Here is a 16774-nt window from a genome sequence, read left to right on the forward strand (position 1 = left end):
TCTCCACCTAATGAATATTTATGATGACCTGCATGTTACTGTTTTCACATAATATTGCTGAACATTATTTGTTGTCTTAATTCTGAAAACTATAATAAAGGGAGAAGATAGTTTCTTCAAATGGAGGTTCAACAATTTCAAAGCAAAATACAGATACCTCTAGTAACTTCACTTACTCTAATTCAATTGACTGTCCTAAGATTAGAAAATTAAAGAATGAACAATATAGCCTTTTTCACTTTGCAAAAATGAAGAAAGATTATCCTTTCCCATTTTTTTTTCTACAGAATCATATTGCTCATTTACCTCTTAGGTCCGAGGACGGACCTATAATTTGTATGGAAACCACATCATTTTGAAAGAACAAGCTTGTTGTATCCAAGATGGCTATTTTCTTTGATCATCGAGTTCAGTCAGGCTCAACTAGCCATGTAGATATATCATGGCATAATGAACAACCTTTACTTGCTATTGCAATGAGAGGCCAGCAAGGCGGAGGTGTCATCAACATTTTCAATGAAGAGGTAAGGAAAAGGTTTTTTTTCTCTCGAGAAAGATTTACATTTTTCATGACCCATCTTCATGTTATTTATTTTCTATCTACGTAAAGTGATTGCTATTCATCTTAAAGGAACAATATTTTTAATGAAAGAAAATACTGTGAATTCAAGTTCTGTGTTGATATTTTTGGTGTGGTTTAATCTTTATAGTGGATGATGTAAATGAAAACATTTCAATTTCTTTCCCTTGTCGATATCAAAATAAAATAATCGCTTATGAAACGGAATATATCCGTGTGTGCGACAAATGAGTTCATAAACCTTCAAAAATCACTCATGAATAATAATTCTATGAATTATCTTTATCACTGCCTGTCATTGTTTATTTGCCCTTCCTCTGAATAAAGGAAGATTGATTTATGTGTATTGTTAATTAGGGTCAAGCCCTTCCAGCAGCTAATCTTCAACGTTCTTGCTACTCCACCTCATTGGCCTGGCATCCTACCCATCCTTCAGTGGCTGTAGGATGGGAGAGTGGAGAGATTCTAATCTGGAATGAGCAAGATCAGCAGCTTCAGGAAGCCACCAAACTTCACAAGGCTCAGGTCTGCTTGCTTCAATGGAGTGTCAAGGGTCAACGTTTATTATCAGGAGATAAGGTCAGACTTGGCAAGTGTTTTATGAAGAGTTTTGTTTCTTCATTCACTGACATGATATAAGCTACAGAAATAATTGCATCTGATTGGTTGAGAACAAATTAGTCAGTAAAAAATAATTTGCAAAGCTCTTCATGAACCCCCCTCCTGGATTCTTATGGATCTATCAGTTTCTTGTTAAAATAAACCCTGTATTAATCTGAGCTTTTATATCTCTCTGATATGATATCAAATGCACATGCATGAGTTTGGAGTTCTATGCATAAAGCTGCAACTTGATGCATGACATGTATGTGCACAAGGGATGTATCTTTATAGGTATGTAGTGATTCATCACTTTATTTAACATTCAAATTGTTCAAAACAAAGGAATGAGTACAAACGTGGGAGGAATTACGACCAGGACATATCTGGGTACATAGAATAGCCTAAACAGGACATACATAAATACTAATAACAAAATGGCATAACAATACAAATTGTCTTTTAACTTCTATGGAACTACGACAAATTTTCTTGGTCAACAAAACTTATTCCTTGCTTGACTCCACAAGAAGATTTAACATTCTGTTATAAGCTACTGAATGTATCTAATTTGACAAAAAAAATCTATATCATAGCATTCTTGCCCTTGTTATTGATAACCGGGTCTTTTACACTTTGCTTATATATCATATCACTTAATGTAGGTCTGTTATGCAATAATCAGGAATATCGAAGGAGATTACTAATTCTCGCTTTCTTGATTAACATTGATTATAGGAAGGAACATTGATCATGTGGAAGAGTGACGGAAAAGGTCATCTGACTAGTAATCCCATCAGTCAATTACCATCTCAACAGACGCCAACTCAATGTTTATTTCCCTATGGTGGACCAAAACAGGATGAGTAAGAGCAACTATCCTTTTTACCTTCGCCAAATGAAGTTTGAAAGGGGTGCAATCACCCCAGATCCTGGTTTCTGTCATTCAAGTGTTATTCCTGACTAGAAATGTTCAGTATACAGTGCGTCCCACAAAAAACGAAACCGAGGTTTACGAATGATTTATCATAACTTAATCACAAATACAGTAGACAAATGACCTATCATTGTAAAGCTTAGAATCTCTTCTCTCAGCTGGTATAACATACAAGATTTCTCATCCTCGCATGAGTGAATAAAAACAATTTGAAGAAAGGATAGCAAAAAGTCATTTGGCGGGAGATATCAAAATTTCAAAAAGAAAATCACATGCCTAAGAAGTTCAATATTTGCTCTTTAATTTGATAGCTAAATCGCAGAAAATGGTCAAGAAATAACAAAGCTATGCTTCTTCAAAACAATGCTTGTATTTCCATAATTTCATGAAACATACATGTTTTCACCGGTTTCTCACCTAAGCTATCGCACGGTTAACAAAAGACTTTATGCATGGCTGATCGTCAACAAAACGGAGTGTCGAGTAAGTCTGAAAGCTATCCAGTAAAACCTCTTCATTTTTTGAAATTATTGGAATTCAAGCCTTATTTCAAATAAACAGAACTTTGTTATTTCTTGACCGTTTTCTGTAACTGAGGTATCAAATTTAAGAGCAGATATTGAAATTTTTAAAAATGTGAGTTTCTTTTTGAAACTCAGATACAGCCCGCCAAGTGACTTTTTGGTTTCCTTTCTTCAAATTGATTTTGCTCACTCATGCATGAATGATAAATAATCTAAGTTATTTCAAATGAAAGAGGAGACACTCAGCTTTACATTTGTCTATTGTATTTGTGATTAAGTTATGGAAAATCATTGATAAATCTTGGTTTCGTTTTTTCTGGGATGTACTCTATATTTAATGAGCTGTGTGCAGATTAAATTAAGGCATTGTTGCCCTTACTATTCATCAGGTTATTGGCAGGTTTGTCCATTGCAAATGTTGTGGATCAACTTACTTTCTCACTTTTTAACATATTTCTAATACAAAATTTTGCATAAACATTGGTCTTAAGGCACATTTTTGCATGTGTTGATGATTTTTATATTTAGGGCAAAAATTTGTTAAAAATTTTGAGGTCATGGCCCTGGAAAGCGGGGATGCTGGGGGTGCTATAGCACGCCCAAGATTTTTCATGGGGTGCTGCATATGTAATAACCATAGGCAGCACCCCCCTAGGAATCAGGTTGACAAGCCAACAACAAAAAAAAAACCTCTCAAAATGACATGTTTGGGAGCAATTACCTTTATTTAATTTTTTTTTTCTTGTCATTTTTTTCCAGATGACAATCCCCTTCATAATACCCCCAGCATCTCTTATTTAAAACTCATTCCAGGGCCCTGCTTGTTTTTCCAAGTTTCATACTACTTCCTCACTTTTTTACCAGTGCTCATGAAATTTGGCACACTTGTCTTGAAGTAAAGAGGGGCAACACATTTTTTCTCTATTTATTGGAAACTGTTTTGCCATGGTAACGGCATTGGATGGGGGGGGGGGTAAGGGGTGGTAATTACTGTCAGTGATATTTCTTGTCTTTAATTGTTTGTATTGTTTTGGTATCCATTAGCATGCAAATGTTGCTATTTATGCATTCATTCAATTATTGATTTAACAATCATACACTAATTAGTGTTTACTGTCACATTTGGCTTTAATACATCTATAGAATAAATCAGTAGTACAATATTGAAAGAAGATATGAAAAGAACAATCATTGCTATCCTCTCAGAATTTAACTGGGAGTTGAGGATAGGTGATGCAGTCATATCTACATGGCTTTTATAATGTGTATGGATTCAGGTCAAAACATAAAGGATTGCTTCCAGAAAATTTACAAATTAAACAATTGACAAACAATTCTATATTCTTAGAAATAAGATATTTTTATGTCACTTTATTCGGGTGTCTCTTTCAATAATCTCTCGAAAAAAACTCTTCCAATTCACTATCACTCTCATCTTTGCTGTCTTACTTTGTCAATGTAGATTTCCACTCAATTTCTTTCCTTTTTTTGTCAATTTATGGTGTAAAGTGATCGGAGTGCCCCATGGAGCTCAAATTTGTACAAAGGTTCTTCCAGTCTGTTAGCGGATGGCAATGCTTGCTTTGTAGGAGGAGAGGAAGGTAAGTTGCATTTCTTCCCCAATAGTACCTGTGGGTGCTTCGTGGTCTAGTGGTTCTGACTCTTGCCTTTGAACAGAGGGTCGTGGGTTCAAATCGTAGCCATGGCGTGTTTTCCTTTAGCAAGAAATTTATCCACACTGTGCTGCCATCGACCCAGGTGAGGTGAATGGGTACCTGGCAGGAGTAATTCCTTGCATGCACTGAGCGGCGGTGATGGTAGCTTGAGCTAGAGCCAGGGTAATGATAGCAGCGCTTTGTATCCTCTGGCAAAAAGGGCTTTATAAATCCAGCTATTATTATTACCTGCATGTACTAGAAATGAATTTGGTCAACATTATATCCAAGAGATGTTTGACAAACAATTTTTGGATTAATCCCATATAATATGTTCATCAGTTTGCATTGCATACATGTTAATTATTCTGAAGTATTGAGTCAGTTTGTTCTCTTTTGGCAATTCCAGTTTAGAAATGCATTACAAACAACATTTCACAATCACTTTGGGACAGTTTCTTTCATATTCAAATTCACAACCAAAATTAAATGTTTTAATGTTATACTTGTATGATATAACATCTCTGTGTATATCCAGAGTACTATGAATAGCCTAGCTTAAAATCTAACAAACCTATACAGCATTTAGTGTATTCAGAGATTGATTCCTATCGGATATTTCCCTCTGGCGGAACTTTAATAAAGCCGTTTGTAAGTTATACAAAAATTTACGAATGACTGGTGACCCTTTCTTGTGGAAGATGATAACCATCAAGTTTTCATTGGTGTTGATTTACCTCCTACAAATTGACTCTTAAAGGGATGGTCCGTGCTGAAAGTATTTATAGCTTGATAAATAGAGTAGAATTCACTGAGCAAAATGCTGAAAATTTCATCAAAATTGGATAACAAATATTAAAGTTATTGAATTTTAAAGTTTAGCAATATTTCGTGAAAACAGTTGTCATGAATATTCATTAGGTGGGCTGATGATGTCACATCCCCACTTGTTCTTTTGTATTTTATTATATGAAATTAGGTTTATTCAATTTTTTTCCTCCAAGAACTAGAAAAATTGGATTGATAACTGATTTAGTGCATTAGATATTTATTGCTGCAACTTATTTCATTATAAGGGAGACATATTATTGAATTTTAAAGTTTATGCAATATTTCGTGAAAACAGTTGTCATGAATATTCATTAGGTGGGCTGATGATGTCACATCCCCACTTGTTCTTTTGTATTTTATTATATGAAATTAGGTTTATTCAATTTTTTTCCTCCAAGAACTAGAAAAATTGGATTGATAACTGATTTAGTGCATTAGATATTTATTGCTGCAACTTATTTCATTATAAGGGAGACATATTATTGAATTTTAAAGTTTATGCAATATTTCGTGAAAACAGTTGTCATGAATATTCATTAGATGGGCTGATGATGTCACATCCCCACTTGTTCTTTTGTATTTTATGACGTAATGACGTTGAGAATTACGTCACAATGAGAGAGCCCGCCAGTGAGCGCACGAGGTCTTGACTTCAATTCGTTAGTAGCGCCATTTTAGCGAGGTCATGGAATAATTTTAGTCTTGAGACTGACTACTTTTTTCGACGTTTTTCCCCAAAGGATTTTGTGTTTTTGGACATTTTTCATCAACTTTTTCGTGGTCGTGATCTTCGTTCACCCTTTCAAGGATTTTCTTGCGTGTTTGTGGTTTTTTAAGGCATTATGTCGGATCGTAAAAACGATGACCCTAGTATCAGTGCCAAAGGCACGATCTCGAGGGCAAAGCCCACCACCTCCGCCTCCCCGCTCGCGGGGAAGGCGGATGAACGTTCCGTCGATGAGGCCAGCAAAGCTGGAAGCGACGTGACACTTTTGACTATGCCACCCAAGGCTAAAAGCCATAAATCGAGTGGGAAGTCCAAGCCCTCAGCTCAGCCAAAGGTAAAATCTACAGCCCCGAAATTGTCGGACGATATGGACAGACGTTTCCAAGCGCTAGAGAAAATGGTGGCCAATATTGCTGAGACTCAGCGCCACATGTTTTCGCCTCCCGCTGCGGGGCAGCAGCCGGCACCGATCGGCAAGCCGGCCAAACCCGCACCCGCTGGGTCGGGGTTGCCGAGGGCAAGGGACGTAGAGCCTGGCGAGATTTTCACCGCGGGTGAGTCTACCGGTAATCCGGATTACGAAGATTGCGTTATGCCTATGGATTACATAGAGCATGAAGTGTGTGGTTCTGAGAACTTATCTAGTTATGACTATGGGAATGAACATGATGAAATTGAACTTGCAGACTCCTGGCCACAGGCACAGAGTCAGACTAGATCTAGTCAGAAGCAGCCCCAACCAATCGCAGTTCCTTCTCTTGCGGCAAAATTTGCTACGCCAACTGACATTGGGGAGCCCATAGATCAGGACATAGCACAGTCAGCCAACTTTCTTGTCGGCAACCAATTAGAGGGCAAAACTCTTACCGATGTGGTTGCGAAGTATCCATTACCAGATAACTGCCAGTCCATCGTTACTCCACGCGTTAACCCAGCTATATGGGAAATTTTAACACCGCAAACAAAGTCGAGGGATCTTAAGATGCAAAGGGTACAAAAATCCCTGTCCAAAGGACTGAATGCTTTCCTTCGAACCCTCTCATCCCAGTCTATGACTGAAACGCAGCAAGATGCCATGGCACTCATCTGTAATGCACAATTTGAGATGAATTGTCTCCGAAAGGAGTTCATCAAGCCTAGTCTGCACCGCAGATATAACCACCTCTGTAAGCCTGACACTCCAGTGACAAGATTTCTGTTAGGAGATGACTTGAGTAAACAAGTCAAGGACTTGAGAGATCAGCAACAAGCAGTAGCAGGCCTCGGGAATAAAGGGCTAGGTTTTATTCGCACCTCACAACATGTACCCCACTACCACCCCTACCAGAGAAATTCAACTGCCGCTCAACACAAGTTTGCTGCAGCGGGGTGGGCTCGTTCTAAAGGCAAAGCCAGTAGCACTGCTACCCAACCCTACGAACCGCACAGCGGGAACTCTGACAGTCATTTTTTAGGCCATGCCCCCCGAGGTCGGGGGAGAGGAAAACCTCACCAAGCACAGGGCTGGCCCCATCAGACAAAGTCACATGCTCAACAAGCCGGACCGGGTCAGAGCAACATGCTGAGCCAAAGGAGGAAATAGCTCACAAAGCAGAAAACAAAGAGGTAAGTGCCTCTCAAAATTATGTACCCACTAATTGTGAGGAAAAGAAAGCAGTCGGAGGCCGACTGAAAGAGCATTACCAAGAATGGTGTAAATTAACATCTGACCCTTTTATTTTGAACGCAGTTCAGGGTTATGAGATAGAGTTTGCAGCAATCCCCTCACAGCAACATCCACCTGTCAAATATAGACGTGGCTGTGAGGATTTTAATAAAATAAACAATGAAATTCAGGTCTTACGAGATAAAGGGGTCATTGAAGCCACCTTTCACGAAGAGGGAGAATTTATCTCCAACATCTTCTCCAGACCAAAAAAGAGTGGTGGTATTCGTATCATTCTAGATCTCTCAGACCTTAACAAATTTCTCAACTACCATCATTTTAAAATGGATAACGTTCACACTGCTGCTCATCTCTTAACCCCTAACTGTATGCTCACCTCAGTCGACCTCCGGGATGCCTATTACTCAGTGCCAATCCACCCCAAGCACAGAAAATTCTTGAAATTCATTTGGAACAAATCAGTTTGGCAGTTCAAGGTTCTGCCCAACGGTCTCAGCACTGCACCAAGACTTTTCACAAAAATTTTGAAGCCTGTTTTCGCACATCTGAGAAAAGCAGGGCATGTTGTTGTAGGATACCTGGATGATACTTTAATCATGGGAGATAGTCTGGAAAAGTCAGAAAGGGCCACGAGTGCCACTACTGATCTGCTAACTAAATTGGGGTTTTTGGTTCATCCAGACAAATCAGTCTTAACTCCCACAACAAAATTGCAATTCCTAGGGTTTGAACTTGACACCATAAAAATGGAAATTCGACTCCCCATCACGAAAGTCCAGGATATTTTTCAAACATGTCTTGATCTTCTCAATTCCAATGAACCTACAATTAGAAGAGTTGCCAGGGTAATAGGTAAACTCGTAGCCACATTTCCTGCTGCCCAGTTTGGACCCCTACACTATAGAGCTCTGGAAATGGATAAGGTTAGGGCACTGAGGTTCAACAAAGGTCACTTTGATAGAAAGATGGTCTTATCTCATGAGGCCAAAGAGGATCTCAAATGGTGGCTTTCCAATATTGAGTCGGTGTTTGCCCCCATTGGAAGGGAAAGTCCCTCCCTTGAACTGCGAACTGATGCAAGTGGATTGGGGTGGGGAGCAACTGACCTCACTCATTCTACCGGTGGTAGATGGAGTAATGATGAAATTCGAATGGCAAATTCTAGTGGTATAAACTACCTTGAGACGCTGGCAGCTGGGTTAGGCCTGAAAGCCCTCTGCTCTCATTTGCATGACACTCATATCTTACTTCGCCTAGATAACACCACAGCAGTTGCCTACCTCAATAATATGGGGGGAACCAAATCCAGGGACTGCAATAGAGCAGCTCAAGAAATATGGAGCTGGTGCATTATGCACAATATTTGGGTTACTGCATCCCACCTACCTGGGAAACTAAATGTGGAAGCCGACACTCTTTCCCGAAAATTCAATGACAGAACAGAGTGGATGCTAGACACAAAAGTGTTCGCTATTATTGTTAATAGGTTTGGGTTACCAGATATTGACCTGTTTGCATCTAGACTTAACAAACAACTTGAGAGGTATATGTCATGGTCAGCAGACCCGGGGGCTGAGGCCACAGATGCTTTCTCTGTGAACTGGGGCAGTTTCTTTTTCTATGCATTCCCCCCATTTTGCCTTGTTTCAAAATGTATACAGAAAATACGTAATGACAAAGCTATGGGACTTATTGTCGTCCCCAACTGGCCCTCTCAACCATGGTTCCCAGTCCTAATGAACATGACTCTTGGGGAGCCTATGTTCATACCTAAATCATATTCACTCTTGGTTAACCCAGTTACACATGAGCCTCATCCACTTAATCATTGTCTTGATCTTTTATGTTGCAGGCTTTGTCCGATGCATGGGAAAGAAAAGGACTAAGCGACAGAACAATGACTCTAATATCGGCCTCGTGGAGGCTTTCTACTAAGAAACAGTATGGGGTTTATATCCGTAAATGGAAAGCTTTCTGTGACAGGAAAAACCTAAGTTGTGTTCAGACTGAAGTTAGATATGTTTTAGACTTCTTAAGCGAACTTTTCTTTGATGGATCATCGGGCTACAGTGTTATTAATCAAGCGAGGAGTGCTCTTTCATCCTTCTTAATCTTAAACGATGACAAATATGATATTGGAAATCACCCAATTATCAGCAGATTTATGAGAGGTGTTTTCAACAAAAGACCACCACAATCCAGATATAAGGAAGTCTGGGATGTGTCCCCAGTCTTAGACTACCTTCGAAACCTCTCTCCAAGAAGAGTACTCAATTTGAGAGCATTGACTCTAAAGCTGTGCATGCTGATTGCCTTACTGTCGGCCCAACGTGTACAGTCCTTGCACCTTCTTAATTTGGACAACATGGTCATGAAAGGCAGTGTGATCCTTTTTCAGTTTAAGGAGCTACTTAAACAAGACAGACCAGGGAAAGCAGACTATGTTTTGAAACTTAAAGCTTATGCTCCTGACAGAAGGCTGTGCATTGTTCACTACCTAAAGGAGTACATTTTGAGAACTGAAAAAATTAGGGGGCAGGAACGTGCCCTTTTCATTAGTTACCAGAAACCACACAAACGTGTCACTGCAGCAACCATCTCCAGGTGGATTAAGCAAACTATGGCTGCAGCTGGAATCAATACAGACGTGTATAAGGCCCACTCCACGAGGGCTGCAGCTTCATCGGCTGCTAACAGTGCAAATTTACCAGTCAAACTGATACTTGATCAAGCAGGGTGGTCGAATGAAAAGACTTTCCACAAGTACTATAACAAGCCAAAGGAAAGCTCTAAGACAAGTGTGCATCAAGCAGATTTTGCATCAGCAGTGATTGGACAATGTGCATGAAACAATGGTTTTCAGGTATTTTTTCTATGAAAAAATCTTGTTTGTTTTTTTATACATTCCTGTCAGATCGTGACACCTGGCTTCGAACCTCTCATTGTGACGTAATTCTCAACGTCATTACGTCATAAAATAGTAAGATTAAACGAGAACTTACCTGTTTGAAGTTTAATTGTTATTTTATAAGTAATGTAAGGGGAGATATTACGTCCCCTCCCTCCCACCCTGAGTGGTTATCAAACAGGTTAAGTTTCAGTAATCTTCCTTTTCCGTTGCTACAGATGTCACGATCTGAATTTTGCTTCTAAGATTGAAGTCAAGACCTCGTGCGCTCACTGGCGGGCTCTCTCATTGTGACGTAATATCTCCCCTTACATTACTTATAAAATAACAATTAAACTTCAAACAGGTAAGTTCTCGTTTAATCTTACTATTTTATTATATGAAATTAGGTTTATTCAATTTTTTTCCTCCAAGAACTAGAAAAATTGGGTTGATAACTGATTTAGTGCATTAGATATTTATTGCTGCAACTTATTTCATTATAAGGGAGACATATTATTCTTACAAGTATGAAATAATGAAAAATGATTTTATGTAATAATATAAGAAAACGGAAAGTGGGGATATGACATCATCAGCCCACCTAATGAATATTCATGACAACTGTTTTCACAAAATATTGCTGAACTTTAAACTTCAATAACTTTATTATTTGTTTTCCGATTTTGATGAAATTTTCGGCATTTTGCTCAGTGAATTCTACTCTATGTATTAAGATAGAACATTTTCAGCCCGGACCATCCCTTTAATATTTAATTGAGGCAAATCGAGATTGCTGCCTTGTCAAATGACACAAGTCCCTCTTTAGTGGGGATCCCAGATTTCTTGGCGCTCAGTCTTTGGACTGATCCATATCACATTTACTCAGTAGTTTTAAATCTTTGAATAGGGGTCATTAAAAAAAAAATTGTAAGATACACATAGTTTGACTCCAACTGATGACCATTTCATGGGTGCTAAAGGAGAAGCCAAAAATGTTCCCTAATTAATATAATGAGAAATATATTTCCACTGTAGCTGATGGGAATCTAAATAATTGAGGATCTGATTTAATACCCCCAAAAAGGCTTACCAGTCGTGCATGAAGTCGTGGGTAAAGTTGTACATAAAGTCCTATGTAATATGGACAGCTTTGTGAAAGACCCCCCAGTTTTGTCCATGTTGAATTGGGGTGGCCTGAATTACTGTGAGGCCGAATTCACTTCACATCGGCCGCACACCAGTCCTTTGACTTGTTGCAATTCAGTGCTTCCTCCATCCACAAGCCATCCTTTCTACTGTCCTCCACATGTTTAGTTTATTCAATGTCTTTTTTTGTTTTCCCCTCCTCAGATCACTTACTTCAAACTCAAGAAACCTTTTGCTAAAACTTGCCCATCATCCCTCCTCAGTGCATGGCTATACAAACCTACCCTATTTGTCTTTGCCAAGCGGTCCCGTGCTTCTTACACACTCTACATCTGCAAGAAACCCTCTGTCTTCTTCCTATCCATCAATATCATACTACACATTGTTCTCTGTCTAATATCTTCTTCTTCAGGTCACATTGTCTTCATGGATGACAAGGGCAACATGTCCCAGGCTGTATCTGTAGACGGCCCAGTCAAGAAATTGCTGTATAATAGCCATCGGAATGTCATGGTGGTTGTCACTAAGTCAATGGCTCTGTCTCAATACAGTGTTTCACAAGATGGAAAGCTGACAGAAATGATGAAGGTGAGGAAGATTGTTTATTGACCATTTTAAGAAGAAATAATTGAGAAATGTTGGAGGATGTATGAGTGTATGTAGGCAAACAAAGATAAGAAAACGTTTTAAAAAGAGAATGCTCAATATGGAAAATAGTACTTTTCTATTTTGTTCAACTTTCAAATGAAGGAAAAAACAACAAAATAACATGAGTTTTTCTGAAAAGTGTGTGTGTGTGTGTGTGTGTGTGAAAGAGAGAGAGAGAAAGAGAGATAAAGGGAAGCTGAAACATACTCCTTGTGGACTGTTTTTTTTTCTGTACCAAAGGTCACATAGACCATTACCTGTGAATATTGACCTTGATACCATGATGGTAATATGGACTTTTTGTTTTGCATGTTGACTTGCAGCCTGCTTCAAATTCATGCCACAATAGTCTGTTTTTTTTTGTTAACTGCATACAAATTTGGTGGCTTGGAGTACCGTGATATACAGAGCACCAAGAAACACATCATGTCAGTACTTTGACTGTTCACTATTGTAGCAAAAGACATAATTTGGGAGAAATTCAAGACGTCACAAGCAATTGAGATGACTGGCATCGTTGTTTGAGTTCGGGCATGCTGAGTTTCTATTACTGTTTCACTCCACCAACTTACAAAGCTGACCTTTTATGATGCACTTATATTGCATTCCACTTATCCAGTATGCAATTTGAATGTCCCTATTAAAAAGGTACATATATATGAAATAATATTTTTATTTTCTTGTGACCAGTCTTTAATTAAGTTTCAATGTATGTGTATTGTTCTGATCGTATATAGGTGAAGTTAAGTGGTAAACCTAACGATAGTGACTGTGACATGGTTTGGGCTGGTAAGGGTCTTCTAGCAACAGCATCTGGAGAATCATTAGTCAGGTACACAATCTTTTGGTCTTCTTCTGACTGTTAACCCTATAGTACTGTAGATAACCCCTATCTATACGTGGAACAAATTTTGAGTTGATCTGCTGCATAGTCTTATTGTTATCGTGTTAACAAAAACAAGTCTATCATTTTGTATTCTACATTATAAAGATATTGTGGAACTGGGTTTTGTTTTGTTGTTCAATGCTACATTCTTAAGTACAATAATTATATATTGATGTAATATTCTATTTTCATTTCATCCTACATTTTTGTCTTGCCTGCATAGCATTGCTGTTATATTTATAATGCAGCTGAGACTGCATTCCATCTGTTTAATTTTTTTCATGTTTCTCTTATTCATATAAATGATCTTTCATTTCTATCTCTCTTGCATTTTTAAAATGAAATAAAATGAATTCACATTTTTCAATTCCCACTCTTTTTTTCTTTCCTCTCTTTTCTTCAATTAGGATGTGGGATCTTGATAAGGATGATAACTATGTTCTAGCTCTGGATAAGAATATCGGCTTTGAGATGGGGGAAAATATCACGTGTGTTGCATACTCTTCAAAAAAGGGTAAGATTACCTAGTATCAAAAGAGGCTATGTGGATTTTTAGTTTGGTTTTGGTTTTGAGAGTAAGGGACAGGTTGCTGAACTCAGTTTGAAGATAAAGCTGGTTTCAGGGTGATAGTACCAATCGATTGCATCTCAACTTTCATGACAAAGTAAAATGAGAGAAAAATTGCATTAAATTCTCACTATGAAGAAGACAGTTCAAATTCACTTCATAAAACCAAGTGCACACCAGTAGGATTATGAAATGAAAGATGAAAAAGATTAAAGTCCATATTTTATTGTTCGAAATAGACATGAAGTAAAATACTCCGAAAATTTGCTTTGCCCATCGTGGGCCCGGCAGCCGCTGTGCAGATCGACGAGGCTCTATCCCTTTAATTGTTGGACGCCAAACAGGGTAGCAGCAACTCCTATCTTTAACGTCTTTTGGTCTGACGCGGCTGGGGTTTGAACTCCCGACCTCCCGGTTGTGAGACGGACGCTCTACCAACTGAGCCAACAACACCGGATTATTTTGTACTTAGTATAATTTTTCAATGAAAATTTTTTTTATTTTTTTATTATGATACATTTAAATTTTTCACGTAGGAAATCAAAATTTATTGAGAATTATCATCTCTATTTTTTTCTCTATATCATGAACATTGTATAAGTTTATAATAGGCATATACAAATCTACCACTCAACCACACGACTCTTCATTTGGCATATAATATGCCAGTTGCTTGATAATCTATAAGCTTCAGCTAGAATAGTTGTTAAAGCAAGTTTGATATGTGTTTTGAATGCAGGTTTATTGGCTGGAGGTACAGACAAGGGTCGCGTAGCTATGTGGCGCTACTCACCTGTTCCCGGTGTCTTAGGGCGTAGACAGGAAGGAGAAACCAAATGGAAACTTCAGGCCCCTTGTAACCTAGAAGGTCAGCTTGGTCAGATCAAATGGGGTTCTAGGAGGGATCTACTAGCTACTAATAGCTTCAGTGGAGTAGTTATTCTCAATGAACACATCATGAGTGCTAGTATGAAAGATCAGGTCTGTATTCATATTACTCCTCTTTATTCCTACTAATTGGGCGGGGGGGGGGGGGGGTTGAGAGGATGTTCCTGGAGGGTTGTTTTACCAATAGCTACAATGGAACACCTCATGAGGATCCTTTAATATTGGTCTTTATCAAAGCATCAAAACAAAGGATCGAAATCAAACCTGGCTCAGAGGCACATAATCGGGTGACTACCTTTGCATCTAATAGGTTCATGATACGAGAAACAGTTATATTATACTGATCACCAAGTCAAAGGTCATAGATTTAAATCATAAAAGCCCCATTCTTGCAATAATTCATATATTCAATAAACAAATTAAATTCAAATTTGATTCATATTTGCATAAGAAAGTTAAAATAGTTTAGATGATAAAACTATCATATTTTCAGTTCTGGCAATGGCGGAAGCATGAATTTTGATTGCACATAGTCAAGAATCTGTGTATTTTGTTTATCTCTTTTAACTCAGTTTATGATTTCATTAATGACAGGTTGCTGTAGTCCAAGCTGGACCTAGTTCTGTTTCTCTAGATGTCTTCGTGAATGGCTCTCATCATGACATTAAGACTGACATACATATCAAGGGAATATGCAACACTAAGGTAACAGTGCTCTTAGTTGTACTCTTTACCTTGATTCTCATGTTAAAAGCAACTCTTACAACAACAAAAAATCAATAAAAGAAATCATATGATATTTAGTATTGAAAGCACGCATACACTTTGAAAGTATCTTCATTACCTCAAGTTCTTTGTTATTTAGTTGTAACAGAATGGCAGGAGAAAATGTAAAATTATTCTATTGCAGAAGCCCATATTCAAGTCGTGGAGTAATTGTCCCACATTTCTTATCTTATTTAATGATCAAATGAGGCCCTTTTCACAAAAATTACATATAGAATAAACAAGGTATATTAATTATGATAAAACTCAAAGTAAATATAATTAAAAGAAAGGAAATGAAATTATATATATTAATTATAATAAATTTCCAAATAAGTTTTAATTTGAAGAAAGAAGATGCTAGTATTTTCAAATATGGCATAGTCTCAGAAAGTTTTGACATGCAGGACTTGGTCAGTCTGTAAATGAGTGATGTCACACAGTGTTCTTTCCATGTATTGTTCTATCAAGTTTCAAACTTTGAATATTGCCCCATTCAATGTACAACATGAAAGCATGTGTACATTCACAAATTGGCATAATTGCACTTTATTGCAATTCAACGTTGATTTTCTTTATTATCAAATTTATCAAATAACACTCTTTAATTAAGATATTGAGGATTATTTTAATGAGAGACCAAATTTCCACACAAAAAAGGCTCAAACAATATTATGATTCATGTCTTTATTTTATTAAATTACAGGAGATTGTAATTGTATTTATCACACTATAAAGTATGATAATGTACTAACATTCTTATTATCTGTAAGGGGAGATCATGAAATCCTTACATCTGATTGGCTTAGAACAAATTTGTCAGTAGAAATCACTGAAAAGATTCTTTATGAAACACTCCCTAAGAAGTATGCTCTTGTTGAATGTCAGTAATATCTCATTATACTAGTTTTATTGTCTTGCCTGCATAGCAGTGTGAGACAATAGTAGCCGCTTTTTCCGACAGCGGTGGCGTTAACAACATTGAAATCTTTACCATTGTTAATTTTTGGAAATGTCATCATAACTTAAAAGTATATAGATCTTTTTCTTGAAAATTGGACATATGGGTAAATCAAGTATCACTTATTATCTGGCATGGGTTGCAGGTCACATGATCAAGATCAAAGGAGATTTGAGGTCAACAAACTTAGTATTTCATTATCAAAATACTGGTAATTTTCAAATTCAGCTCTGTTGCTATATTGAATTGTGTAATTGCAGGCGAGACCACCAGGGAGTTCCATTGTTTGTAGCAGGCAGATAAAGTATTAACATTTAATCCTCCTAAGATAATTGTATTTCTTATGTTTGTGAAAATAGGACCATGTTGCTGTATGGAATGGCAAGCAAGCTGTAGTCTATGAGATTAGTCAAACCATCAGGGCAACAGGTAAGATACTTCGGCTGGTTATTAAACTTTAAACCACATACTCAATAATCAATATGGATGGTAGATTTGTGTA

General features: G+C 37.7%; 1 protein-coding gene across 4 annotated transcripts in view; it reads left to right on the forward strand.

Annotated features, from left to right (window-relative positions):
• Nucleotides 1-289: 289 nt before the first annotated feature.
• The window catches only part of LOC129270272 (intraflagellar transport protein 140 homolog), a 46667-nt gene continuing 30182 nt past the window's right edge, over nucleotides 290-16774 (forward strand). For all 4 annotated transcript variants that reach the window (XM_064105456.1, XM_064105457.1, XM_064105458.1 and 1 more), the window contains exons 1-10: nucleotides 290-524; nucleotides 938-1159; nucleotides 1919-2046; nucleotides 4151-4242; nucleotides 11969-12144; nucleotides 12942-13036; nucleotides 13498-13604; nucleotides 14398-14639; nucleotides 15141-15251; nucleotides 16632-16701. In XM_064105456.1, coding sequence (XP_063961526.1) covers nucleotides 384-524; nucleotides 938-1159; nucleotides 1919-2046; nucleotides 4151-4242; nucleotides 11969-12144; nucleotides 12942-13036; nucleotides 13498-13604; nucleotides 14398-14639; nucleotides 15141-15251; nucleotides 16632-16701 — 1384 coding nt within the window. In that variant the 5' untranslated portion in view covers nucleotides 290-383. The remainder of the gene's footprint in view (nucleotides 525-937; nucleotides 1160-1918; nucleotides 2047-4150; nucleotides 4243-11968; nucleotides 12145-12941; nucleotides 13037-13497; nucleotides 13605-14397; nucleotides 14640-15140; nucleotides 15252-16631; nucleotides 16702-16774) is intronic.

The sequence above is a fragment of the Lytechinus pictus genome, chromosome 10, assembly GCF_037042905.1.
Source record: "Lytechinus pictus isolate F3 Inbred chromosome 10, Lp3.0, whole genome shotgun sequence".
Classification (NCBI taxonomy): domain Eukaryota; kingdom Metazoa; phylum Echinodermata; class Echinoidea; order Temnopleuroida; family Toxopneustidae; genus Lytechinus; species Lytechinus pictus.